Source organism: Oncorhynchus nerka, linkage group LG21, assembly GCF_034236695.1.
Source record: "Oncorhynchus nerka isolate Pitt River linkage group LG21, Oner_Uvic_2.0, whole genome shotgun sequence".
Classification (NCBI taxonomy): domain Eukaryota; kingdom Metazoa; phylum Chordata; class Actinopteri; order Salmoniformes; family Salmonidae; genus Oncorhynchus; species Oncorhynchus nerka.
The window spans coordinates 10,934,296-10,955,985 of NC_088416.1; the positions used below are offsets into that span (position 1 = coordinate 10,934,296).

Below are 21,690 nucleotides of genomic sequence, written 5' to 3' on the forward strand. Positions count from 1 at the left end.
AGCTAAGTCAGGCTACCTGATGGAAGCTGGACAGCTAGCTATCGTACCCGGTTCTCCACTAGCCAGACAGCTGCCAATGTAAGGCCTTGTCTTGAATTAATGATCTGAATGTAAATGGAACCTTGTCTGCAACTTTGAGGCCTGTCTCTGTCAAATCGCTGCAGGATGAAGGGGATGCCTGAGCAGATTTAACTGGCTTGTTAGTTAGACGAGATTCTGAACATAATTTAACTTAGTTAGCTAACTAATTAGATTGGGTTGATGCCATTGTATGGTAACTTGGTTAGCTAGCTAACAGTTTGGTGAACTGCCTGTATACATGTGGATTGACATGTATTTGGCCATAACAAATGTTTGCTACACATTGCATGTGCCCTTTTTATGTCCGAGACGAGAGGGGTGGCTGTGGAAGTGGTTATGTTGTGCAGGCGTGTTCGCTCTTTCTAGCTAGCCTGTCTGGTTGATATGTTTGTCAGTTTCACGTTGACTAACGAGTTGTCCAACGTTAACTCACTGACTAGCCAGCTAGCATCAAAACGGACTGATTAGTTTTCATGTTTGAGTTGACACAGGCGCTGTAATATAATTTTGCCAGATTACAAGCAAATGTTTAGCATTGTCGGCTAGTTAGCTGAGTAATATGGGGTCACTAGTTTATTTACGTAAATACATTAAGCGAGCAAGCTAGCGAGCAAGCTAGGCATGTAACATATGCCAACTATGATTCATTTGAGTTTTTGTTTGCTAGTTAACTATTATAAACTTGTTCTTAATCAAAATCAAATGTGCCTTCGAATGCCATTGGATGTATTTCCTAGTTAAGATTAAAATGGACAGTAACATCAGAACAGATTATTTGCTAGTTACGATGTAACGTTAGCTAACTAGGCCATATTGCTTTCATAACGGGATATGGGAGCGAATAAACAAAGGCCCATTTTTGGGGGGCTACGTCTCTTGTTTCCTCCATTGCATCTATTGCTAGTTATACGTCTATGAAATTGCAATGGTTTGTATATGTAGAGTGCACTTGTTTTGCCTAGTTAGCGAACTGAATATGGGAATGCATTGGCGATGGTAGCAAGAAGACACTGCTGACAGACAGTCTGCCTTAAGGCCTGGTGTACTGTACTTCTTGCCATATGAGTTGTTTGCCGTCAATAATATGGGATTTTTCATTTTAATCTTAATATGTTTGTTTACTAGTTAGGATGTCTTGTGAGTTTGATGTTTTACACCTATTTTCAGTCTGATATTAGTGACTAAGCGTTTGATTTGGTGACTTGGACCAGAGGGGAGTAATCGTTTTTTAAATTGTCTCCATGTTTTGGGAGGACATCCAAACCCACATGGTAAAGCAGTTGTGTGTTGATTATTGCAGGACCCCTTTGAAAGGGGCATCATGATGCTGCTGCTCAAAGGTTCTTTCATCCTGCCAATACACATTTAAAATAAACTAGATGAATGGAATATAACATAACCTATCCCCTCTGCAAATCTGTTATTCAAATGAGCAATGGGTATGACACTTTAGGCGCTCATTCATTTGGTGGTTTGTAGGCAGAGAGAGAAATGTAGCCTTACTTAAAGGTTCTATACATTTCCTTTGGCCTATAATCAGTGAACACACTGATGTATTATTAAAGTGTGTGGAGGAGTAGGCCTATGTCACTAGTGGTCTAAAACAGCCCCCTTTTGTCTTTGAGCAAAACACCCTCTCTCTGGCCCACATGTACGTCTATCAACAATAATTCTGAAATGGCTAGTAGGCCACACAGTAGTATGTTTTCACAGTAGAGCTGCTGTTTTACGTGTGACGGGGGTCATCCCTCTGTTGAGCAAAACAGAGTACACCCCTGTGTGAGTGTTTGTCGGCACCAGGCTGCCGCCAGTAGAGGTGTGAGAGTCTTGTCTGGAGCGCCAGGGTGTGAGACTGGCAGCCCCATGTGTGTGAGACTGGAAGCCCCATGGGTGCGTTCACTAGGTGACCCCCTGACCCCAAATTTGCTCTTGCGGTATGCATGAAGCCGGGAATTTTTTGTGTGTGGCTGCATGCATGCAAGGGAAGTGAGGGATTTACTGAGGGAATGAAGGGTTTCAACCTGCTATTGAATATGCTGTGCAAGTAATCCTGCAGGGTGGCAGGTAGTCTCGCTGTTAAGAGTGTTGAGCCAGTAACCAAAAGGTCGCTGGTTCGAATCCCGTGCCAGCTAGGTGAAAAATCTGTCGATTGCCCCTTGAAGAAGACGCTGCGAATTGCTCCTGTAAGTCGTTCTGGATAAGCGCGTCTGCTAAATGACTAAAATGTAACATGTGACTGCCATTGTCAATCTCCACACACCCTGCTTTAAGATGCTGTCTGGCACTGTGGCCAGCAAGGCAGAGGTTGCTCTTGAGCATAGATCTCTGGGACCAGCTTACCTGCCCACCCCTAGCCTAATACTAATCCATTGATGTAAAAAGACAAAACTGACCCTAGATCAGCACCTAAGACAACCGACGTTACTTCCACCAACACAGGCAGTTGAGCACAGCAGAGCCCTGCTGAGAACTGCTGAGTTGTAGGTGTCTATTTTACTTCTCTAATGTTTTTGTTACAAGCTCAAAGCTTTGCTGTCAGAACAATGGCTGGGATATCCAGATGGTCTTATCTGGGGATGATCGCAATGTCTTTGGTACAGGCCTCTGAACACAATGTCATGGATTGTTTTATGAAGGGAGCTGGGAATTTTGGCTGAGTCCAGTTCAAGATAAAAAAAGAAAAGTTGTTGAAAAGGGAATGAAGGCAGACACACAGTTAGGTCAGAGTTAAGACAAGCTGCCCTGGTGAACTTTAGAACCCTGTTTGTTGTTTCTTCATCTCAAGAACAGACCCACTTACCTAGACACTAGTTCCCCTTTATGTTTTCTGCTTCTCTTGGTAACGTTTTGGCACAACTCCAATTTTCACAGTGGTTGTTATTATGCATGATAAGAATGTGGCATTGAGGCCTAGGTCAGTCGGGTATGGAAACTTTGTCACAAAGTTTGCATGTAGGCTGTGCCTTTTTTAAATGACACTTCTCCCTCAAACATAACGTGCAATATTCAATGTATAGTTGATTTCATTAGCAATTTATCTTAAACTTCTAACTTTTAGTTAGTAGTGAAGAAAAGTAAGTAGCAGTAACTCTTCAAGTATTCCAAAACAACCACAGCTGCTCTTGTCGTGAAATAGTACTCGAAATGCCCAACAAAAATTGGGTCTGAAGTGGCATAAAAAAAGTCTAACATGAAGCACTCGTGTGGGTTTGCAAGTTAAAAAGCCTTTAATATGTGGGCTAAGTCATTTTGCGTATCAGCTAACGCTTTCATCGGGGTGTCCTTTTGCTTTTCTTGTTAGTAGCCTCGGCATGGGAGGCGACAATATGGTCCGTTTTCTCTTTTTCTGAGAGCAGAAAATAGGCTGTTGGTACAACAACAACAGATCTGTGGGTGCGGCTGAAAACGACGCGTCACAAATGCAGCCTCCCCAGTGTCACAAATGTTTTTCATTTACACCAATGACTTTGTGAAGACACAAGTGCTTTGGGTTTGCGGAAATAATATAGGCAATGCTGCACTTTCCACTGAAATGTTAGAGCTGAACTTTTGACACGGCAATAACCTTCCGTTGGACATGCCTTGCCCCACACGTCGCTTACGTTTTGTTTTGAGACTGTGTGTTTGTGTGTCACCAATAGGGATGTGCATGGTTTTACGAATGTCTTAAAGGATGTTAGTATATGAATACTTGTGGGAATACATTTTTGCATCAAAAAAAATGTATAGGCCTATTTTAACACAGGCATTTTCTAAATTTAAATATCCATGTGACATTGTTACATACAAGGTCTGTGACATTTCAAATGATTAATTTAATAAAATCAACTGTTTTTATGACTTGCCCCGTTAAAAAAGGCCGGTAGCTGTCTGGTAGCCTTCACGTGTCGCTTGTTGTTTAATGTTGGCCAATCAACGAGGCTCAATGTGTAGTGAGCGTTCACTCCACATTGAGACGGAATTAAATTACGGAAGCGAAATTATTTGGCTACAACAAGCAACCAATAGGTAGGCTTTAGTTTTATTGAATGGGGTTGGGGAGAGGGTTCTAAATGTGGCCTAAATTAGCCAAGCTACCTATAGTTTTTGTAGGCTACTCCAGTCAAGACGGACACTATTGCATGGGATGATAAATAACATTGCCTGCTACAAGTTAGCTAGTCTAGGCTGTAGCGAGGCAGCGTCTCTCTCTCTGGCCGTGTCTAGACTTGACAGTTCATGCAGATTTAGTATTCTGATATAGAGTTCTGATTTATGGAATTCCAAACATGTCATACGCCAGCACCTACATTTAAATGTGTCTATGGTGTCCACAGTGTGTCCGGATTCCCTTTTCCAGCGCTATATTCAAATGCCAGTATGCATTCTAAAAACTGTGGACTAGGCAAAATATGATACAGCAACAACTGATGGCAGTAGCGAACTAGTGTTGCACACGAGCCAGCTAACCTCTGTAGCTAGTCAAGAGCAAGCAACGCAAACGGGTTAGCATAACTCCAGCCCCAAAAAATGTTTTTGTATTTGATTTATTTCATTGTTTTGATGTCTTCACTATTATTCTACAATGTAGAAAATAGTAAAAATAAAGAAAAAACCTTGAATGAGTAGGTGTTCTCAAACGTTTGACCGGTAGTGTATTTCCTCCAGCAATATAATGAAAAGGTGCCTCTCGGTCCCAAAACACACGCTTTCTGGAGACTTGTGGGAGGAGTGCTTGCTGATAACATCGCACACTGTATGCGATTTCGGTAGCCTGTTTACGTCCAGACTTAGGAGAAATTCGGCACACAATGCGTCCCCGACCATCTCCTGAAGTGGTCAGCCAGATCTGAACACCGTCAGACCGCAAAGTGGCTTTTCAATGTGATCTTCGTGTTCTGATAGCAGAAGTCGCATGTAAGTGTCAAGTGTAGACACGACCTCTGCCTGTCTGCTCGCTCCCATCTCACCGGCATTTCCAAGCAGGAGCAGCGATAGAGCGCCAGCCTCTTTTCCGCACAGCAGTGCTCAGGTTGAAAACGTTTGTATATTTCTAATATCCGGATACCGACGACAATGTCTGATACTATTCAAATAGTGAAATGTATTTCGACCCCCATTCCTAGTCACCAACACATAATACAGTAGCTGACTTTATTTTTAGCCTGTTGTACAAGCCAATGCTGCTTGGGAAGGCATTTTGGTGTACCTGTTAGTGGTCGGCGATGGGGAGCCTTGCCTGGCACTGTGCTAATGTGGTGCTGAGGCACGTTTCTCACCAGAGGCTTGAGACTTCCATGGGTCAGTCTCCCATCCAGACTAGAGAGACGATCATCTCTGTTCTCCTGTTGACCAAAGGACCGTTCGCATTGCGCCTCGGGAAATATATTTTGTTGTTGTAGGAAAGCGTCTGACAACCACTATTCCTTCTTCAACGATCTTGGATAATGCCTCAAATATTTGCATTGCAATTTCAGCTTCCTATGTGCAATGTTCTAGCGCCTGGCCACTATATAGGCCAGTAGCCTTTGAACAAGCAGTGTGGGTCAAGGGTCATGTCCTACACTAGCCTTTTCCATGTATATTGAACTGTACTCACCACCTTGTCTGCTCTCTCTCCCCTCCAGTATCGGATGCAGACAGCACTGAGGGCCTACAGCTGAAGAAGGAGCATGCTTTACGAGTCTTCAGCTACATCAGCTCATGGACCCAGAGGTCAGTCTCCCGCTCTCCTCTGTTCCCTGCATTCATTATTCTTCCACGGATTCGTCCAAAATGGAACCCTGTTCCCTATTTAATGCACTGCTTTGACCAGGTGCCCTTCTTTTGACCCCTATGTAGGGAAAAGGGTTTCATTGGGAACGTAGACCGTTAATATTTAAAAGGGGAGGATATCCGCTCCTGGATAACTCGGAGGTCATTATCAGCCGTGAATTCAAAATGTATTACTAGCGCCAAAGGCTAACCAATGTGTTTTAAGTGTAGCTTAGCATGTAGGCTCGCTAAGGTCACCAGAGGACAAGTAGGTCATAATAGGTTTTTCGTCTTGCTTAGTGGTGGTTGTATTGTTGTTTAGCTAGATGTGTGCGTGCCTGCCTGTCTGCGGAGAAGAGCCTTGAGGAATTATTGACCTTTCCTAGTAGTTCTCCCACTCTCTGAGATCAGGGGGAAAAGTGCTTGACTAATCAGGGAAACTTGACTGAAGGCATTCTTCTACTTTTGCAATCTTCTCTTTGTGTTTCTGATTAGTGGGATCCGTCATTTGTGTGGGATCCTTCATGTGTGTTAATTGGTTGCTGTCTCATGAAAATACATTGGGGGGGGGTTTCTAAAATAGGATGGTCAGTAATATAGTCAGACATGCGTTTTAACATTACGTAACTGTCAAAAGAAACAGAATTCATGAACAGAGTTCAGTAGATCAAGGGCTTCATCCAATCAAATCCTCCGACAATGAATATTCTGCATTGTTGTTAATACAACTAAATCCTACTTACATGTCTTATTCAGAAAGTGAGTGAACTGAATATTTTCTGTTGCAAGTACCTAAAACTAGGCTCCTCTTGCTATTTTATTTGAATATGGGGAGATTTTTTTTTCTCCTATGCCTTATTCGCTTCAATGCAAGTTTGATTGAATTGAGCCCGTAGATGAGTCTCTCTAAAGATGGCTGGTTGTTGAGGCCAACACAAGCAGAAGCTACAGTTCACTGCAGTGTGGACCGTGCATTGCCTTTTTATGGTTCCCAAACGTTTTGATTCTTTGACCTTCCAAATGGAATGAGTCAGCCTCGAACTGTGACCCCAGTAGGAGTTGAATGCGACTCACTGGTGGGTCTTCGTGATTCGTATTTCACACAATCCCTCTGGCCACCCCTCCTTTCCCTCCATAGGCAATGTCTATGCTGCTTCAAAGAGTACAAGCACCTGGAGGTATTCAACCAGCTGGTCTACGCCCTCATCAACCTGGTCATCGCTCAGGTCACCAGCCTGAGGGACCGCCTCTGCAGCACCATCAGCCAACGGGCCGACACCGGGGACGGGGCCGCAGGTGGCACGGAGGGGCCCGGGACAGAATGGGGAGGCGAGGGAGAGGGTGGAATAACTGGAGTAGTGCCACACCCCCAGCAACCGCCCTCCTCACCTGTTGAGGACGAGCCGCTGAATGTGGAGAGGGACTCGGCGGAGGAGGACGCCGCCGGGGACGCACCGGAGCAGAACCAGAATAACAACAACCAGAACCCAGTCCAGGGGACAAGCAAGGCCCAGCAGGAGGCCCCCAAGCCAGAGGAAAGTAGTAGTGGTATTGGGGCGTCTGAGGCTGGAGCTAGCGGCAGTACGGACAGCCAGGCTCAGGAGGACATGTTTGACTCGTGGAGCACAGAGGACCGGGAGAAGCTGCTGCTCTGCGCCGCCAAGATTTTCCAGATCCAGTTCCCACTGTACACGGCTTACAAACACAACACACACCCCACAATAGAGGTAATGGAATGACACACCCTGATACAACACAATACATACCCAAACCCCACTGTAGAGGTAAACAAATAACATGGTTCCCCCCTACACAACACCCACCCCACCAAAGCATTAATGGTTTAATATGTACCGCCGACACAACACACACTGCACCATAGAGGTAAAAGCGTAACATGCGGCCATACACACAAGTCTATTATGGAATCAGTATTTGTCTCCATGGGGTACGTAATACTTGACAATGACATTGGTGTCATCCTGTTCTAAAATGTTCTCTAACATTTCTCAGTATACAATATACTCGTCATACTTTCTTTTTGTTTCCTTTTTCCAGGACATCTCTGCTCATGAAAGCAATATCCTCGGCTCCTTCTGCGACATGAACGTAAGGAAAACACAATACTCAATCTGCCTGATCGTCGCTTTGTGTCGGTTCTAACTCTTTACAGCAACATCTACGTCTCTCAAATGGCACCCTATTCCCTTTTTGGAGTGCACTTCTTTTGACCCGGGCCCGTATGGCTCTGGTCAAAAGTACTGCACTATATAGGGAATAGGGTGCCACTTGGGATGCATCCCATGCCTTAATGTCTGGGCTGCCTGTTTGACCAATCGTCAATCTCCTCCTAGTCCCCTCTCCTCTCTCCTGTGGTCATGTTACTCATCTTAGTGATTTATGACATCTTGGCTCTATTTCTATTTTATTGGGAAGCCTCATGAAAAGTGGCATGCCCAGAACCCAACAGCTATGTCCCATTTAGGACTGGGAGAGTAGGGAGGCAGGACTCTGAACACTGTTCCCAGGTTGTTGTAATGGGTTTTCACTCGAGGAGGTTTGGTGTAGATTTGGTTAACAATAGGTCCTAGAATAGTTCTCCCTCAGGGGTCCAATTACAAATATTTCCTTTAGGACTAGGGGAGACAGGGGGAGAAGGCTCTCTAAACACTGATCTCAGGTCCCTCTTGTGGTTTTCAGGCCAACGTACACATGAGGTGTGAAATGTGTCTGCAGTATATTTAGAGTTTTTATTAAATTGAGGCTTATTTCCACCTCCAAGTACTGTCGATCTTTCCCCAGAGTACAATAATCTCAGGCTAATTGAATAACTTTCCAGCTCGTACCTCTCCACCATATTAAACAGTGGGTTAACTGCTTGTTCAGGGGCAGAACGACAGATTTGTACCTTGTCAGCTCTGGGATTTGAACTTGCAACCTTTCGGTTACTAGTTCAATGCTCTAACCACTAGGCTACCCTGCCGCCCCGGCAGTGAAAGCCAGGGCGGCACATTCATGCACTTAACCAACAATGCGGTTTTAAAGTATTTACTCATGAGTAAAAAAAATGTATAGAAAAAATAACGTAATAAAATAATAGGCTATAAACAGGGGGTACCGGTACAGAGTCAGTGTGCGGGGGCACAGGTTAGTTGAGGTAATATGTACAGTACCAGTTTGGACACACCTACTCATTCCAGGGTTTTTCTGAATTTTTACTATTTTCTACATTGTTGGAAATAGGGAAGACATGAACATTATGAAATTACACATGAATCATGTAGTATCCAAAAGTGTGTTAAACAAATCTAAATATAGTTTATATTTGAAATTCTTCAAAGTAGCCACCTTTTGCCTTGGTGACATTTATCACTCTTGGCATTCTCTCAACCATCTTGAATGCATTTCAATTAACAGGTGTGCCTTGTTAAAAGTTAATTTGTGAAATTTCTTTCCTTAATGCGTTTGAGCCAATCAGTTGTGTTGTGACAAGGTAGGGGTGGTATACAGAAGATAGCCCTATTTGGTGAAAGACCAAGTCCATATAATGGCAAGACAAGAACAGCTCAAATAAGCAAAGGGAAATGACAGTCTGACTGACCATCATGTCTTAAAGTAATGACAATCTGGAACATTTCAAGAACTTTGAACGTTTCTTCAAGTGCCAGTCTCAAATACCGTCAAGTGCTGTGATGAAACCTCTGCTGCAGAGGTTAAGTTCGTTCGTGTTTCCAGCCTCAGAAATTGCAGCCCAAATAAATGCTTCACAAAGTAACAGCCACATCTCAACATCAACTATTCAGCTGAGACTACGTGAATCAGGTCTTCATGGTCGAATTGCTGCAAAGAAACCACTTCTAAAGGACACCAATACGAAGAAGACTTGCATGAGCCAAGAAACACGAGCAATGGACATTAGTCCGGTGGAAATCTGTCCTTCGGTCTGTTGATTCCAAATGTGAGATTTATGGTTTCAACCGCCATGTCTTGGTGAAACAGAGTAGGTGAACGGATGATCTCCGCATGTGTGGTTCCCATGTGAACCGTGGGGGTGCTTTGCTGGTGACACTGTCTGGGATTTATTTAGAATTCAAGGTACACTTAACCCGCATGGCTACCACATCATCCTGCAGCGATACACCATCCCATCTGGTTTGCGCTTAGTGGGACTATCATTTGTTTTTCACCAGGACAATGACCCAATACACTTCCAGGCTGTGTTAAGGGCTATTTGACCAAGAAGGAGAGTGATGGAGTGCTTCATCAGATGACCTGGCCTCCACAATCACCCGACCTCAGTCCAAATGAGATGGTTGAGTTGGACCGCTTAGTGAAGGAAATGCAGCCAACAACTACTCAGCATATGTGAGAACTCCTTCAAGACTGTTGGAAAAGCATTTTAGATGAAGCTGGTTGAGAGAATGCCAAGAGTGTGCAAAGCTGTTATCAAGGCAAAGGGTGGCTACTTTGAAGAATCTCAAATATAACATTTGTTTTGTTTAACACTTTTGGTTACTACATGATTCCTTATGTGTTATTTCATAGTTTTGATGTCTTCACTTGTTCTACAATGTAGAAAATGGTCAAAATAAAGAAGAACCCAGGATTGAGTAAGAGTCCAAACTTGACTGGTACTGTACATATAGGTAAAGTGACTATGCATTGATAATAAATAGAGTAGCACCAGTGTAAAATGGGGGGGAAATAGTCTGGGTAGCCATTTGATTAGCTGTTCAGGAGTCTTATGGCTTGGGGGTATAGGCTGTTAAGAAGCCTTTTGGACCTAGACTTGGCACTCTGGTACTGCTTGTCGTGCGGTAGCAGAGAGAACCCTATGACTAGTGTGGTTGTTGTCTTTGGCAACTTTTAGGGCCTTCCTTTGACACAGTTTGGAATAGAGGTCTGGATGGCTGGAAGCGTGGCTCCAGTGATGTACTCGCCGTACGCACTCCTCTCTGTAGTGCCTTGCGGTCAGAGGCCAAGCTGTTGCCATAACAGGCGGTGATGCAACCTATGTTCTTAGTTAGTACACGTTCTTAGTACACGTCCTTGCGGCCAGATTAATGTTGACCCGTTTAAAAGTCTTACTCACATCGGCTATGGAGAGCGTGATCACACATTCGTCCAGAACAGCTGGTGCTCTCAAGCATGCTTCAGTGCTGCTTGCCTCGAAGCGAGCATATAATTAATCTCATCTGATAGGCTTCTCCTGTCACTGGGCAGCTTGCGGATCTGCTTCCGTTTGTAGTCCGTAATAGTTTGCCAGCCCTGCCACATCCGTCGGAGTGCATAGCGGGATTTCTTATAAGCGTCTTTAGCTCATTGCGGATATTGCCTGTAATCCATGGCTTCTGGTTGGAGTATGTACGTACGGCCACTGTGGTAAAGACGTCATCGATACACTTATTGATGAAGCTCCCTACTTATCTGGCACACTAGGCAGGCATAAGCAAATGCTCAAAGATTTCATATACTATGTACCCAGTTCTGGTCTGCGTACTCTGTCCTGAATAGGCTGCAAAAAAGCCATAATCTCTTCTCCTTCATGAGATGGTGTGAAAGAACTAGACAAGTGAAAGCACATTCCCAGTATACATCCATCCACCATATTGCTTTCAATCTATAGTTCTGATAAACCAAAAGGAGATGAGGGTATGAAACCACTTGAAACCATTGAGTTGCACCCATCACGCTAGTCTCTTCCACTATGATTTGGGATATGAAGCCAAAGTTAGTTTTCCACTTCCGTGTGGACAATAAAGTTGCATTGACCTTGTTTGTCCCCCTTGACCAGGATGTGGAGGTCCCCTTGCATTTGCTGCGCTATGTTTGCCTGTTCTGTGGCAAGCACGGTCTGTCGCTCATGAAGGACTGCTTTGAGTCAGGCACGCCGGAGAGCCTGCCCTTCCCCATCGCCCACGCCTTCATCACCATCGTCTCCAATGTGAGTAGGAGTTGATCCCAAGATGGCACCACAGCCCACTTGGCAGCCGCCCAACAAATTAATCCAGCCACCCAACAAATTAATCCAGCCACCCAACATTGCAGCCCAACCCAACCGCCTAATATTTAGCCACCCAATCCTGGACATATTTACCACAACCTCCAGATGCTGTTTCAGCTCCATATGTAGATGTTCTTGATGCAGTTTCTATGTTATAGCACAGCTGTTTCATTTGTGAATGCTCTCTCCGTCAGTAATTGCAGTGAATAATCAGTTGTCAGCCAGCTCTGTTAAAGTGGCATCCGTTTTTTAGGTTTTCCACTGCTTCTCACACATCTCAAGGGATGTCAGTCTGATTCCAATTCTGTTTGTTCTCTCCACACACACACACAGATCCGAATATGGTTGCACATTCCCGCCGTCATGCAGCACATCATCCCGTTCCGCACGTATGTAATACGGTAAGTTCACACTCTCCATATCAATGAAACTCTTTTGGTGAAATCTCTATTTACTTCAGAGTGAGGATCATTAAGTCTACGTTAGTTTCTCACCGCCAGTGAGTTTTCACTAGTGCCTTGAAATCCCTATTTAGGCATGTGTCAATACAGATTGAATCACACCTCTTTTATTGAATATAATGGTTAATGTTAGTCATGTCGTTTCCCCCATATCAAATACAGCTCTATACAATATGGCATCCCATACTTCTGCGTAGTGCTTTTTTTTTTCCTGCAGTCATTGTAAGAGAATAAGAAAATGGGGCAGAGAGAGGAGAGGAGAGTTGCTGTTGCAGTCGGAGTCTGAAATGGCCCAAGGGGCTGTTTGAGATGCATATTGAATTTGTATACACAGTGCGGTGTTGTTCAACTCGCCCGCCACTTTCCAACACACAATCAAACGCACTTGATAGAGATGCTCCCCTGAATATTGGATGTAGTATTAGGGGGACATTATGCAAATGGTGTAATCCAGCATATTGGCAGTCGATTAGCATAAATCAAGGATGAATTTAGTGGATGCTCTTCCAAAGCAAGCATAGTTTTGTATTTGAGTTGAATTTCAAAATTCGATCAGATACTTGACTGTATATATATTTTTTCTGGATGGAAAGCAATTGCAGCTGAGAGCCCTCTCTTGCTGTGCCACCAACTGGTGTTGCTAGGAAGAGCTTCCCTCGCCATGGTAACAGTGGCCAGTGCTCCAGTCAGCTTCTCCTCACATGACCTTGGAGCAGCCAGACATCTCGCAGGCCTCGTCATACCTCTGTCATGTGACCTGGGTGGGCTGGTTTAACTGGTCCTGATGTCCAAATGGAACATTCCTTAGTCATTTTGATCCTTAGTCGACGAAGAATGATGAAATGTGAATTTCTGACTCCAGTGCATTGACACCTTCTAGCGTATCACTCCTTCCTCCTGAATTGAGCAAAATGTTTGTTTTTTTCAGAAGTTATTAAAAAGATACATACTGTATCTTATTGATCGCAAAGACTCGATTCTCATTGTAGCCAACTATTGTCACGGTTCTCCTCATCTGAGTGTTGCAGCCAGCCTCGATAGATGCCCCACACTTAATTAGTCCCATTTGTCCAGTCATTATGTCCAACTTGTCTACCATGTCTTCTACTTTTTAAAACTAAACAGAACAAATTAAAAGTATTTCCTAAAGAAGAAACTTCCTGGTTTAAACAAAGTTAACTCAATTCACAAGTAACTTCTTTCCAAATGTGTCCCTCCCCAGGTACCTGTGCAAGCTGTCGGACCAGGAGCTGCGTCAGAGCGCTGCACGCAACATGGCCGACCTGATGTGGAGCACGGTGAAGGAGCCGCTGGACAGCGCACTGTGCTTCGACAAGGAGAGCCTGGACCTGGCCTTCAAATACTTCATGTCCCCCACGCTCACCATGAGGCTGGCCGGCCTCAGCCAAATCACGGTGAGGCTCACACACTGCCGTGTCGCTTGCTCTTTGGGAGGAGTCTAGGCCGGGTTTACTGTGAAGCACGTTGTGACAGCTGTTTTGTTTTTGACACAGGGTGTACATTGTTAAAGCTTCACTAGGACTTTCAGTTTAATGTAACTAAGACTTTTACACGAGGGTCAATAACTCAATAAATTAAGTACACTGGTGTGTACATGCATACATTCATTATATTTTTTACAACTCGTTTTCTCCCCACAGAATCAGCTCCACACCTTCAACGATGTCTGTAATAATGAGTCTCTGGTGTCCGACACCGAAACGTAAGTCAATTGATTAGATTTTTTACAATGAAACTCAAGTCAGTTGTGTCGATTTTTACAATGAAGCGTAAGTCCATTGAGTTGATTTAGCACTGCGTCACGGACCGTAAAAGCAGCGTACCTCAAACTGTCCCTCCAGGTCAATAGCAAAGGAACTAGCTGACTGGCTAATCAACAACAATGTAGTGGAGCACATATTTGGACCAAATTTGCACATAGAGGTGAGTTTTCCCATTCCAAGTCGTTCTTACACCAATTCGATACATTTTTATGGGCAATCTGTGTTTTAACTCCCCTGTTATAATGCAGAGTTTGTCTTTGTGCCTCTTTGTTGTCGTTCCAGATAATTAAGCAGTGCCAAGTGATCCTGAACTTCCTTGCCGCAGAGGGCAGGCTCAGCACCCAGCATGTGGACTGCATCTGGGCAGCAGCTCAGGTAACTAGGTCCTAAACACCAGGGGCCGCATGTATATAGATTTTCAGCGTAGAAATGCGGATTTGTAGGATACATTTAGCCTCTAATCAAATTGAGGGACCTAATCCTAGAGCAGCACTCCTACTCTGAATTTGTATGCATATTTTTAACTTATTTTTCTTTACTGTATTCTACCAATTAGTTTTGCTATCATAATCCATTTAATTATTTGTTGTTCTTTTCCATTGATGTTCTCCTTGACCCTGCCTCTCTATCTGTTCTCCCCATGTAGCTGAAGCACTGTAGCCGTTACATCCACGACCTGTTCCCCTCGCTCATCAAGAACCTGGACCCGGTGCCGCTGCGCCACGTCCTCAACCTGGTGTCCGGCCTGCACCCCAGCGCACACACCGAACAGGTACACACGCGCACACACCACACACCATGAGTGCCCAATGGTAGTTGATGGTATTCTACGAATTACCTCGATCCGGGAAGATGCCAGTATCGCGATACTAGTTAGTATTGTGGCAAGGTAACACAACACTAAGTAAATTTAGGCCACGGCAAGGAGTGGACAATAAATGTTGAGTGTGATTTGAATTACATATCACCAGCTCTGCCCCCCCGCAGCTACTTGCCCAAGCCTCCCCAGCTTCTCCTTCACCCAAATCCAGATAGCTGATGTTCTGAAAGAGCTGCAAAACCTGGACCCGTACAAATCAGCTGGGCTAGACAATTTGGACCCTCTTTCTAAAATGATCCGTCATTGTTGCAACCCCCTATTACTAGTCTGTTCAACCTCTTTCATATCGTCCCGAGATTCCTAAAGATTGGAAAGCTGCCGCGGTCATCCCCTTCTTCAAAGGGGGACACACTCTAGACTCAAACTGTCACAGACCAATATCCATCCTGCCCTGCCTTTTCTAGTCTTCGAAAGCCAAGTTAACAAACAGATCACTGACCATTTCGAATCCCACCGTACCTTCTCCGGTGTGCTATCCGGTTTCCGAGCTGGTCACGGGTGCACCTCAGCCACGCTCAAGGTATTAAACTATATCGTAACTGCCATCGATAAAAGACAGTACTGTGCAGCAGTCTTCATCAACCTGGCCAAGGCTTTCGGCTCTGTCAATCACTGTATTCTTATCGGCAGACTCAACAGCCTTGGTTTTTCAAATGACTGCCTCGCCTGGTTCACCAACTACCTTTCAGAGTTCAGTGTGCCAAATCGGAGGGCCTGTTGTCCAGACCTCTGGCAGTCTCTATGGGGGTGCCACGGGGTTCAATTCTCGGGCCGACTCTTCTCTGTATTCTCTGTATATATCAACGATGTCCCTCTTGATTCCTTGATCCACCTCTACGCGGACGACACCATTCTGTATACATCTGAATTTTCTTTGGACACTGTATTAACAAACCTACAAACGAGCTTCAATGCCATACAACACTGCTTCAGTGTCCTCCAACTGCTCTTAAATGCTTGTAAAACGAAACGCATTCTCTTTAACCGATCGCTGCCCGCACCTGCCCACCCGTTCAGCATCACTACTCTGGACGGTTCTGACTTAGAATATGTGGACAACTACAAATACCTAGGTGTCTGGCTAGACTGTAAACTCTCCTTCCAGACTCATATTAAGCATCTCCAATCTAAAATTAAATCTAGAATTGGCTTCCTATTTCGCAACAAAGCATCCTTCACTCACGCTGCCAAACATACCCTCGTAAAACTGACTATCCTACCGATCCTCGACTTCGGCGATGTCATTTACAAAATAGCCTCCAACACTCTACTCGGCAAATTGGATGTAGTCTATCACAGTGCCATCCGTTTTGTCACCAAAGCCCCACCACCCACTGGCTCCAGGTCATCAATAAGTCTTTGCTAGGTTAAGCTCCGCCTTATCTCAGCTCACTGGTCACCATAGCAACAACCACCGTAGTACGCTCTCCAGCAGGTATATCTCAATGGTCATCCCCAAAGCCAACACCTACTTTGTCTGCCTTTCCTTCCAGTTCTCTGCTGCCAATGACTGGAACGAATTGCAAAATTCGCTGAAGTTGGAAACATATCTCCCTCACTAACTTTAAGCATCAGCTATCTGAGCAGCTTACCGATCGCTGCAGCTGTACATAGTCCATCTGTAAATAGCCCATCCAATCTACCTACCTCATCCCCATATTGTTTTTATTTACTTTTTTGCACACCAGTATTTCTACTTGCACATCATCATCTGCACATCTATCACTCCAGTGTTAATTTTCTAAATTGTAATTACTTTGCTACTATGGCCTATTTATTGCCTTACCTCTTTACTCCATTTGCACACACTGTATATAGATTTTTCTATTGTGTTAGTGACTGTACATTTGTTTATCCCACGTGTAACTCTGTCGCTTTGCTTTATCTTGGCCAGGTCGTAGTTGTAAATGAGAACTTGTTCTCAACTGGCCTACCTGGTGAAATACAAAAATAAAATAAATAAAAAAAGACTTTGATAAGGAGCTTTATAGTCACATACACCTAGTCTAACTAACAGAGCTGCTCTTTGTCTTGGACACCTGCCCACCATAAAGATCCTATAATTGTGATTCTGTATGTAATTCTATGCTGCTCCCCCAGACCCTATACCTGGCCTCCATGCTGATCAAGGCTCTGTGGAACAACGCCCTGTCCGCAAAGGCCCAGCTCTCCAAGCAGAGCTCCTTCGCCTCGCTGCTCAACACCAACGTCCCCATGGGCAACAAGAAAGGTACGATGGTTGTGTTTGTGTCTGTGTATTTCAAGGGGATATACCTTTTTGTTTGATCAGTGGTAGTCAACAACTCCAGTGCTGTTAAGTGAGTGGTATGCATGTTTTTGGTCCACTAATCAAGGTGTTGAATCGAATGTTTTAGTGCTGGGATGGAACAAAAGTCTTGAACACCTTTTTAGATACCAGTAACCATGGTTTACCACTTGCTTAGATAAATATGCTCTTAAACATATCTGCTGTATAAGGACTACCTTATGTTTTGTGAGATGCGGAATCTGATGCATCAATCCTCTGCTTCTCGTCTCGACCCAGGCTCCCCAGCGGCCAGCCCGGACAGCAGTGACAACAGCGACACTCACCACAGCGGCGGTAGCGACATGGAGATGGACGAGCAGATGATGGGCGGCAGCAAGCGGGGCCAGCAGAGACTCTCTGACACGGAGGTTAGCAGCACTCCAGTACCCTTTTCACACCATCTAGCTGGAGAAACAAGTGATGCACGTTCTCAATACATTTAATGGGAATTGTTGTTAGTAGCAAACTGTTACTTTCCAGCGCTGTTCAGAAATCCATGCCTTGTTGTTTTTGTTTGCCTAGCCACTGTCTCCAATAGCTAACTTTTTAGACTTTTTATCAAAAAGCTAATCTAAGTCAATATCCCCGTCTCGTGGTTCTGATGTATGGCCGGTTTAACTGGAACTGATTTGGTCTCCTCTTTCCGCCCCGTCCAGGAGTCGATGCAGGGCAGCTCGGACGAGACGGCCAACAGCATGGAGGAGGGCAGCAGTGGGCCCGGCAGCAGCAGTGGCCACAGCGAGGGCTCCAGCAACGAGGCGGGCTCCAGCCGTGCCAGCCAGTCAGCGGGAAGCCCAGGCAGTGAGCTGCACTCTGATGACATGGCTGACAGCGAGGTCCTCAAGGAGGAGGAGGAGGAAGATGACGAAGATGATGATGAAGATGAGGACGACGAAGAGGATGAAGAGGGGAACAACCGGGGCGTAGCGGCCGAGGGCAGCCCGCAGAAGCAGCCCCGGGACCAGCCGGAGGTCAGGAAGCGGAAAGCGGGCGAGGTACTGGTGGAGGAGCATGGCGACAGGGCCGAGAGAGGGGCAGGAGACGGACCAAAACCCAAATGTTTGCCATTTAACCCCGAGGCAGCCGTCGGCATGGTAACGGCTGCGGTATCGATGGAGGGCCGCATGAGGATGCTGGACGCCTGCTCGGCCCGGCCTGATGGGCCCGAACAACAACATTCAGAGATGGGAGGCCCCTCATCCCAAATGGCCCCTGGCCCCCAGGAGCAGACCTGCCTGCCCTGCCCCGGGGACTTCCTGGGGGACGCCATGGGCAACGAGCTGTTCAACTGCCGACATTTCATCGGGCCCCACAACCACCACCATCACCACCACCACGAAGGGTAAGACGATCACCATCTCTTTTTGCTTTCTTTACGCTAACCTGTTATCTTCTTTATATCTCCTCTTTCACAATGTTCTATGTTTGGCAAATTTGCCTCGGGAGATGAGCTTCTTTTTAAGGGTTCTTTCGACCACAGACCCCAACCAAGACAAACTGTCCGTGGCCGATTCTACATGTTGAATCAGGACCAACTACTAGCAATTATGTCGGCGTCCAAATGAGTCTAGACACCACCCATAGACAGTTGAGTTGCCTGTAGTTGCATAGATGTGTAGAAGTGTCCAGTCAATCATGTCTACATTTGTCATGAGGAACTAGCTGTACACTGAGTGTACTAAACATTAGGAACACCTTCATAATATTAAGTTACACCCCGGTTTGCCCTCAGAACAGCCTCCATTCGTCGGGGCATGGACTCTACAAGGGGTCGAAAGCGTTCCACAGGGATGCTGGCCCATGTTGACTCCAATGCTTCCCACGGTTGTGTCAAATTGGCTGGATGTCTTTTGGGTGGTGGACCAATCTTGATACACACAGGGAAACTGTTGAGCGTGTGAATCCCAGCGGCGTTGCAGTGCTTGACACAGTCAACAGCGGTGCGCCTGGCACCTTCTACCGTACCCCATTCAAAGGCACTTCAATGTTTTGTCTTGCCCATTAACCCTCTGAATGGCACACATACACAATCCATGTCTCAATTGTGAAAAAAAAAAACTGTAACTCCTTCACTACTATGGCCTATTGATTGCCTTACCACCTCACGCCATTTGCACACACTGCATATAGACTGTTTTTTTCCTATTGTGTTATTGGCTGTACGCTTGTTTACTCCATGTGTAACTCTGTTGTTGTTTGTGTTGCACTGCTTTGCTTTATCTTGGCCAGGTCGCAGTTGTAAATGAGAACTTGTTCTCAGCTAGCCTACCTGGTTAAATACAGGTGAAATAAAACGTATTGTCTCTAGGCTTCAAAATCCTTTAACCTGTCTCCTCCCTTTCATCGACACTCATTTGAAGTGGATTTAACAAGTGACATCAGTAATTGATCATAGTTTTCACCTCGATTCACCTGGTCAGTCTGTCATGGAAAGAGCCATGTTTTGTACATTCAGTGTAAATGTATTTGTTTTCCTTGCAACGTGAATCTTAGGCTTATTCAAGTGACAACAACATGCATTGCCCTTCTAACATTGAGTCATCCACCAGGCACATGGCGGACGACATGCTGAGCGCAGATGACGTGTCCTGCAGCAGCTCCCAGATCAGCGCCAAGTCGGAGAAGAACATGGCCGACTTTGACGGTGAGGAGTCTGGCTGTGAGGAGGAGCTGGTGCAGATCAACTCGCACGCCGAGCTCAGCTCCCACTTGCAGCAGCACCTGCCCAACCTGGCCTCTATCTACCACGAGCACATGGTGCAAGGTAGGCTGCACTGCACGGTGCACCTAGGGTTGTGAATTGACTTAAATTTACCCCAAAATTCCCAGGTTTCCCAGAAATCGCGGCTGGAAAATTCACAGAATACCGCACTCGCGGAACGGTTCACCCACTTATTGCACACCAATAACGGGCCTCAGTTTACAGCGGCACGAATCATAGAGTTATGGTTCTACTAATCGTCTGGATGGGCTAATCCAGTCAAACGCTTTCACCATCAGTTAATCCCGTGTAGCTCAAGTGGTAGAGCATGGCACTTTTATTTTTTAAAATTTGAACCTTTATTTAACTAGGCAAGTCAGTTAAGAACACATTCTTATTTACAATGACGGCCTACCAGGGAACAGTGGGTTAACTTCCTTGTTCAGGGGCAGAACGACAGCTTTGGCATTTGATCCAACAACCTTTGGGTTACAGGCCCCAACGCTCTAACCGCTAGGCAACCTGCCGCCAATGGCTTGCAACGCCAGGGTTCTGGGTTCGATTCCCACGGTGTATGTATGCACTCACTACTGCTCTGGATATGAGCGTCTGCTAAATAATACAAAATCATCTTCTACCTGTAAACGTGACCGTCTGGCGTTCCGTTCCATATGGCTGCTTTCTTATTGCCGTTCTTAGTGTCACTCGATTTGTTGTCATCCGTGCCACATTTTAGCATGATATTTTAGCTTGACATTTTAGCACTTCAGTAAATCTTTACTGAACCTTTTTTTTATGGCTCTCTTTTTCACCAGCGGCTGTGTTTTATTCCTCTGCAGGCCCGCAGGTCCACAAGCACCAGTACTCTGGCAACGCCGTGACTGACATCAACCTGGACAACGTGTGCAAGAAGGGCAACACGCTGCTCTGGGACCTGGTGCAGGATGAGGACGCGGTAAGAACCGTGACACTGGATTACACCGTGCACTAAGAAAGCATTCTGCTAGCGACTTTCTTGCTGTGCAAAAGCATGGAGCGTGCTAGTAGTCAGACAGCCTTGAAGCCTAGCGGCATAGAAGCAGAGTTTGAGTTCCCAGAAGCAAGGTACACATTTTGTTGTTTAAATGTTCATTCACCGAATAAAAATACATTTTAAAAAGTCTGCTTTTCCTTCCCATTTTTAACCTCTACGTGATCGGTGTCCCTATACCAGGACAGTTGATGCTAACGTGCGCTAATGTGACTAGAATGATGTAATGGCCAACTTTCCAGGACATAGACATGTCTTATATGGGCAGAAAGCTTAAGTTCTTGTTAATCTAACTGGGCGAGGGGGAGTAGGAGTAGTGTCCTATCTTTAATTAACTCTGTCGATAGTTTTGGCACATAAGGTCCATGATAACTAGCAAATGTGCCCACTCTGGTCTTGGCACATGCGCTATAGTCAACAGCTCGCAAATACAATGCGATCATTTTTATTTGGTTACAGGCAGCCAATCATCAATCATCATGTCACCAGCATACAAATGAAGACCCTTGATATTTATTGGAAAGGAGCATCAAGCTCATTACTGTCAACTTTCACCACCCTGTGAAGTTCATTATAAATGATTTCATCTGGAGCTTAATAAACTGCATGCTTTTTCAAGTTGTAGTGACAAGACCACGCACAGCATCGCATGACTGTAAATATATCTCAAAGTCATGGTTAGTCTATCAGCAATTGTGCAATTTGCAC

At 45.2% G+C, this 21,690-nt stretch overlaps 1 protein-coding gene across 7 annotated transcripts in view; it reads left to right on the forward strand.

The window, feature by feature from the left end:
* The window catches only part of LOC115103889 (ubiquitin carboxyl-terminal hydrolase 34-like), a 60,350-nt gene that overhangs the window by 393 nt on the left and 38,267 nt on the right, over positions 1-21,690 (forward strand). For 3 of the 7 annotated variants that reach the window (XM_029624915.2, XM_029624916.2, XM_029624918.2), the window contains exons 2-16: positions 5,688-5,775; positions 6,953-7,541; positions 7,873-7,923; positions 11,609-11,758; positions 12,152-12,219; positions 13,502-13,694; positions 13,941-14,002; positions 14,142-14,223; positions 14,346-14,438; positions 14,710-14,835; positions 17,044-17,173; positions 17,489-17,619; positions 17,908-18,593; positions 19,801-20,015; positions 20,768-20,907. In XM_029624915.2, the coding sequence (XP_029480775.2) occupies positions 5,688-5,775; positions 6,953-7,541; positions 7,873-7,923; positions 11,609-11,758; positions 12,152-12,219; positions 13,502-13,694; positions 13,941-14,002; positions 14,142-14,223; positions 14,346-14,438; positions 14,710-14,835; positions 17,044-17,173; positions 17,489-17,619; positions 17,908-18,593; positions 19,801-20,015; positions 20,768-20,907 (2,804 nt within the window). The remainder of the gene's footprint in view (positions 1-5,687; positions 5,776-6,952; positions 7,542-7,872; positions 7,924-11,608; positions 11,759-12,151; positions 12,220-13,501; positions 13,695-13,940; positions 14,003-14,141; positions 14,224-14,345; positions 14,439-14,709; positions 14,836-17,043; positions 17,174-17,488; positions 17,620-17,907; positions 18,594-19,800; positions 20,016-20,767; positions 20,908-21,690) is intronic. The other 4 variants (XM_029624917.2, XM_065006303.1, XM_029624919.2 and 1 more) reach the window with 2 other exon arrangements.